Source organism: Vigna radiata, unplaced genomic scaffold, assembly GCF_000741045.1.
Source record: "Vigna radiata var. radiata cultivar VC1973A unplaced genomic scaffold, Vradiata_ver6 scaffold_51, whole genome shotgun sequence".
NCBI classification, from domain to species: Eukaryota; Viridiplantae; Streptophyta; class Magnoliopsida; order Fabales; family Fabaceae; genus Vigna; species Vigna radiata.
Window position 1 is genome coordinate 784,549 of NW_014542732.1, and position 6,698 is coordinate 791,246.

General features: G+C 32.4%; 1 protein-coding gene across 2 annotated transcripts; it reads right to left on the minus strand.

Annotated features, from left to right (window-relative positions):
- Positions 1-2,089: 2,089 nt before the first annotated feature.
- On the minus strand, positions 2,090-6,415 carry LOC106780718 (uncharacterized protein At1g10890-like). 2 transcript variants are annotated; one of them, XM_014669033.2, is made up of 4 exons: positions 6,176-6,413; positions 5,990-6,094; positions 4,519-4,738; positions 2,090-2,482 (listed from the first exon to the last, which is right to left on the minus strand). In XM_014669033.2, the coding sequence occupies exons 1-4, from the start codon at positions 6,259-6,261 to the stop codon at positions 2,228-2,230; spliced, it is 666 nt and encodes a 221-aa protein (XP_014524519.1). In that variant the 5' UTR covers positions 6,262-6,413; the 3' UTR covers positions 2,090-2,227. The 2 variants fall into 2 exon arrangements, with proteins under 2 accessions (XP_014524519.1, XP_022632786.1); XM_022777065.1 differs by having other exon boundaries at positions 5,990-6,415.
- Between the last annotated feature and the right edge of the window lie 283 nt (positions 6,416-6,698).

Here is a 6,698-nt window from a genome sequence, read left to right on the forward strand (position 1 = left end):
AATAGTTAACGATAATATAATGGTTAGCCAGACAGCTAAAAATATGTAATTGATGAGATATGCTTGAAAATACTACTTGATTCTAAAACAAGAAAGAAAAATCCTAGGAAAAAAGTGTATTATGGTTTTATTTACTTATTATCACGCATTACTTATTTTTTCCGTTTTTTCTTTCCTAAAATATAACTTGTTGTTACATATGTTTTTAGTTAATGGGTGTACATTTGATTTGAAATGACATAATCCAAATTAGTGATAGGTTTAGGAAGATCACCTACATTAACCCAAACACAAATATAAATAATAAAAAGGGTAAAAAAGGAGGGTGGTCCAGGGTGAAATTTGACCTGTTCCCTTTGAGTAAAGCTAAGTGTTACTCAATTCTAGCATGATTATTGGTGCTGCCTACCATCTCTCACTCCTTCCTTAGTCACTCTTCATATGTAACAATCACTTAATTTCATTCTTTTTTGCTGTATAAAGTTAGACTTTCATTTTTTATGAATATCTTAAGACTCACCGTGAGATACTGGGATAACAAATTAGACTAAATCACCATTTACTGCTTCTATTTTTTTTTTTTCTCCATTAATCCAGAATATGTCTCAACTCAAAAACCCAAAGGTAATTGATCAAATATGAAATTGATTTAAGAAATTAACTTTTATTATCTCCACACATGTAAAATCTAAACATCAAATACTGAAGTTGTTTGTTTCCTTGTCTCGTGTAAATTGATCAACATGATTGTAGCACATAATTTTTTGAGTAAATTATACTCGTGTCTTTTGTATCTCTTCTTCTTTACTACTTACAAAAAGTTTCTTAATCTCTCCATGAATGATTGTCGTAAACCTAAAAGGTAGGGAGGGTATTGTGTGCAATCCAAAAGACTGTCATATGTAGTCCCAGTTTAATTTACTTTATTTTCTTTACTATAAATAAATAAATTTATTTAATAAAATTCCCGCAGAGAAGCATGCAAACAATTGCGAGAATGTGATAGTTAATGGGGGAAACAAATAAAGTAAAACATGACAATTTGAATTCCTTAGAACAGGGATGGCAATGGTGCTGCTTTCCCCCACCCTCACGTAAATATAACAAGTACCTATGCAAAAGAGTAAATATTTAAGACTTTGAAAATTATATTTATTTGTTAAACAAATATCATAAAATGAAATTATATATATTTATCTTGTCTCATAATTACATAAATAAATTTGATACGTATAATGACTTTTGTAGTCATACTGAGTGGAAAATATTCTCTAATTATTGCAAAAGTGAAAAGTTTATCATATATTATTATCCGTGATTGCATGCTTAAAACTGTGCTCAGCCTCTCTTTTCTTTTTTTGTCAAAATATATTAGAAAACAAATTCATAAATATATTAGTCAGTCCCACCGATAAACTAAAAGAACCTAGAAAACCATTAAGTTTTAATGACCTGCGTTTAAACATAATAATTATCGCTTTCTATTATGACACAGTTTTCCTCTGATTTTGCTACTTTTGGTAGATATATTGGTCATATCATAACAGTGACGGCCAACCTGTGACAACGCCAACAAATACTGAGTTGTGTTTTTGACAGATGCAAATTATCTAACAATCATCCTTGTTGAGCATCGAAAACTAAATTGATCAAATTATAACACCATTTTTTGTCAAGACCAACACAACTAGTCATAACAAGCACAACAATTATAGTCAGAACCACAATGAAATTAGTTTTAAATCTGATGCTCTTAGAAGCTTTTTTAACCCATTGTCATCCAATGTATTCATACGTGGCTAAAAAGTAAGCATTCTGGGAAAAAAATCGAGATAAACTTTTTATAATGAATTGATAATGAAAAACTGTTTTTATACTCAAATCGAATTCTTTAAATTATTGAAAAACTGTTTTTTCCTCAATATTTCTCCAGAGAAAGCATGATTTGGGATTACAACTTCACAAACTCATGTACCGCAATAAGACCTATCATTATTTTATTGATCATTTACTGCATTCTGACTGATAATATCTAAACCAGTGACAGGCTGGTAGCCATTTCGCCAATAAACCTCATCATAATAGTAACTTCAAGAGAAAATTATACTTTCAATGTTTCTTATATCCTTTAATAAAATAGGTTGCATTTATAGGAGTATCAAATCTTTCATTCAAGATCATGGTTTCACACTAAGGTACAGATGAGTACAAATTGATATGATGGTAATTAGAAACCATAAGACTTAGGCCTAGATTTGTTCTTACCCAAAGAATTAATTCGATTCGCATGTTCTTCTTCCTCCTCCAGCTTCTTTCTCCGAGCAGCCTCCTCTTTCTGTCTCTGAATCATCTCTAGTTCCCTTTGTCGTTCCTCCTCCTTTCTTTGCTGCTCAAGTGCTTCTCTTCTCTGTGCTTCTTCCACTCTCCTCCTATTCTCTTCAAGCATCTTATCCAGCTCTTCTCTTTCTTTACGAGCTTGTTCCTGTCGAATGACAACACCGCATCACAATTTCCAAAAGACATTAGACGAGACCAGGAAAAGAAAAAGAAACCCATTTAAGATTTTACCATACTCTCCTAGAGGTTAGAAACATGGTAGTTGAATCAGAATACAAAAATGGCTAACCGTAATGGGCCTTTCCCAAATCGAATCATAAGATTTATGTTCAACAATAAAACACAACATATATATTAGAATTATGAAGTCAAATATAAAGTGACATGCAAGCCTCAATAATTCTCATTTTAGTTTCCAAAATATGAGAATAGAAAATAACATTATTTAAATTTAATTAGAAAATGAAAATGGTGAATCTAGATTTTAATTTAATTTTTTTAAAATTTTGATTAAATATTTGAAAGTCCTATATGAATAAAAGAGTTCAGTAAATAATGGATGCCCAAAAGTCAAAAGGTTGGAACTAAACACAACGCTATTGTTTAGGTTTAGGGCTGTGAATCAGGTCATGTCTCTTTTCAACCCACTAGCAGCATGTGCAGCCACGATTAGAATAGGGGTGTTGCTCCCTACACTTTCCCAAGTGGGACCTGTACCTCCCCATTAATTTAATTTATTTCAAAAATATTCTACACCTCCCCACTATTTTCTTTATTCCAAAAATACCCTACACCTCCCCACCATCCTTAACAATCTTTCTCTTTTTCTCTCTCTACATTAATGGAGCATTCATGTGGTTCAGATTTAAATTTGTAACATACTACAAAATATAAAATTCAGAGGAAACTTTAATATTAGTACTTCTACCATTTCCATTTTATAAAATAAAAGTTAGATGCAAATACAAAATAATAAGCATAATATTATTAGTAAATAATGATATATTATTATTATTATTATTATTATTATCATTATTTACTATTAATATTATTATGCTTATTATTTTGTATTTGCATATAACTTTTAATTTTATAAAATGGAAATGGTAAAAGTACTAAATTGAAGTTTCCTCTGAATTTTATATTTCGTAGTATGTTACAAATTCAAATCTGAACCACATGAATGCTCCATTAATGTAGAAAGAGAAAGAGAAAGATGATTAAGGATGGTGGGAAGGTGTAGGGTATTTTTGGAATAAAAGAAAATAGTGGAAAGGTGTAGAATATTTTTGAAATAAATTAAATTAATGGGAAGGTACAGGTCCCACTTGGGGAGGTGTAGGGAACAACACCCTTAGAATAGAAGATGTAGAACTTCAGTGCAGCATGATTGGCCCACTCCAGGGTCCATTTTTTACACGTTTGGCTGCAAAAATCAATACTCCAACCACAACAGACATGAGACACGATTGCCCTAGGACAGCAAAGTGTTGCAGCACACCACAAGAATTACATGATTCGCATGTAAGATACGATTCAAATGATCACCATTCATGTGCTATTTGCACAGTTCATGCACGATTTAAACACAAAAACAATACAACTCACAATTCATATCGCCATGCTGAAAATTTGCATCATCCAAATTTTACAAACTACTGATAACCATGCTCACAACTTAAAAGATAGTATGCCTACTTTTAGATACAAATCACAAACAGCTTATTTGTCAGTCGTCACAGGGAGAGACTTCAACACTGTTCCCTGATGACTTATCGCGCTAATGAACAAAGATAACAAAAGAAAAAGTAATTGGAAACAAATATAGATACTAAATCAGATGTGAAAATTGTATACATATCCGAGAACCTTGATATAATCTGATTAATATTTGACAGACTGAGATTATTACGATCTGATCAATATTTTAACAGACAGGGTAAACCTAATTTTAGGATCATGGATTCTGGCAGGGTGACTGCTTGTTTAGCAGACAAAACATGATTAAAAGGTTCCCAAAGACCAGCATCATTTTTCCACACTAAATTTATCAATTTCTGATGAAACTTCCTACATTTTTTATGTGATTTATTCAGAGAATACTAAATACCTTGCCCGTGATTATTGTTCAGATGAAAAGGGGAAAAGAGGAAAAAAAGAAGTCCCAGTGAGAATACTTACTTCTTTCCTTCTAGCTTCAGTGAGAGCATCTTCCTTTTCTTTTCCAAGTTGAGCTTCAACATCATCAAACAATTTTTTCACTCCTTCTGCTACACGCCTTTCTATTTCTAACTTGACTTCCTCTGATTTAAGCTTCTCCTCAACATTTTTTCGAATTGCTTCTTCCAGTCTTCTTGCAGTTTCCTCTTCCAACAGTTTCAATTCTTCCTCATGTTGACGCCTGTACCCAATGTTTGAAGTTGGAAAACATAAATTAATTGTCATTGATGAAAAAAGAAAAATGCACAAGCAACTAAGCAAGTCATACTAAGTTCTATACCAGAAAGTTAGATAAATATGTAAAACCAATGTTTTTCTTCAAATCTGTTTATTTATCCAGCCATTTCATCCATTGACATGGAAAATACGAGCTTGTTATTCTTACAAGGCATACCTCTCTAGCAAGTTTCTGATCCATAACAAATGAAGTTTCTAGTGCAAGAGGAGATAATGGAAGAAGCCATTGTTCATCATATTTAACAAGTTGAACTTCCTTCAGAAAAGCCAGTGAAGAATGAAATTAACCTGTTGCATTTTAAAATTACATCACTCATCTTGAGCATAGACCGGAATTTATTCAGAAGCAACTAGCAAGAGAACTCATGTTCAAACGGTCGCTAACTTATATCAGGTCAAGTGTAGTACCAAAATCCTTGCATTCTTAAAAAGAACAATCTTATACAATAAGATGTGTCTACATTTTAAGATTTAGTCCCTGTACTACGGGAAAACTACTAAATTTTAGTTCCCATACAGGTTTTCACAGTAGTTTATTATCACCACGACTGTCAGAAAAAGTCTTCCCTGTATTAGAGCAAGAGGGACCAAAACTAGGAAAACATCCACTAGTAGAGACTACAAATTATAGCTTTCTCATATACGGACTAAATCTATAAAAAGAGAAAAACATAGAAAACAAGTGAATAGACTAACAAGCTGCTCTAAACTCTCATACATCTTAGTAAGTGGGATCTCCTCTACAATATAGATTAGTTGTATTCATCTTTTATTTTGATAAGTAAAGAGGATTTTAATTAGATCTAACGCATCAGTAGCATAGCATAACACACACTCTAAGTACAAGTCATAGATGAGTAGTATTCATGAATTTGAATTATCTCACGTCTTTGTTTCCTCCTTTGAAACAACACAAGCGAACAATGGCATAAAGACTAAAAATCTGCACAGAATAATAATTGCAATGCAACATTGTTTATTATCATTAGCATTATCAATTTCAAAAAAGACGTATTTTTAATATTGCAAAAAATGCAAGATGAGTGTGGCGAGCAACCACATACTTAAATATGCCATTCAATAGTGGTGATATGTGCATTTAATACGAAACCCAACTAATGAAATTTCTTAAAGCTAAGATCAATTCAAACAAAATCGAAAGAGAAGAAAAGGAATGGTTATGGTGATGGTTTACCTTTTCTTCTGATCTTTCTTGAGCTTAGGAGTTGGGCTGCGAGAAGGAGAGGGGGAGGAAGACGTTCTGCGCCTTCTGCGGCGTTTGTGGGAAGGAGAGCGGCGCCTGAAACAACAGAGAGAATGAGTTAAAGAGAGGGAGAGTGAGAGAAGGAAAAATAAAGAGAAAAAGGAGATGAATTGGAACCTTGAAGTTCGAGAGTGGCGATGAGAAATCGGAGAAGGAGAGTATCTTCTTCTGCGAGAAGGAGAACGTGAAACACTGCGACCCATATCTCAATTTTCAAGCTTTCTCAACACCTTACCCAACTCACTACTCTATAATCTTTTCAATTAAAAACCCTACTCATCACTGCTCACCATTTTTCCCCTTTCTCCTTGCATCACCCAGCAACCTTCTTTTCTATGGAGCAGAGTAAAAATAATGAATTTAAGAATTAGGTTTTTAAATGCCTGAAACTTAAAAACAAAAATAAATTAACTTTTTAAGTTCTAAAAATGAAAATATAAATAAAAGATATAAAAGAGTAGTTATTCTAAAATAATTTCACTCGTAAAATATTTTTTTTCCCAGTTTTGGTTGGTAACATTCCAAATGGTTCTCATTTGTTTTTTCTGTTTATTCTAATTCTAAAAAATGTAATTTGTGTTCAATTTAGTTCTTTTTTACAAATTCCGTTTAAATGGTTAACAGCGAGATGTCCAAATGT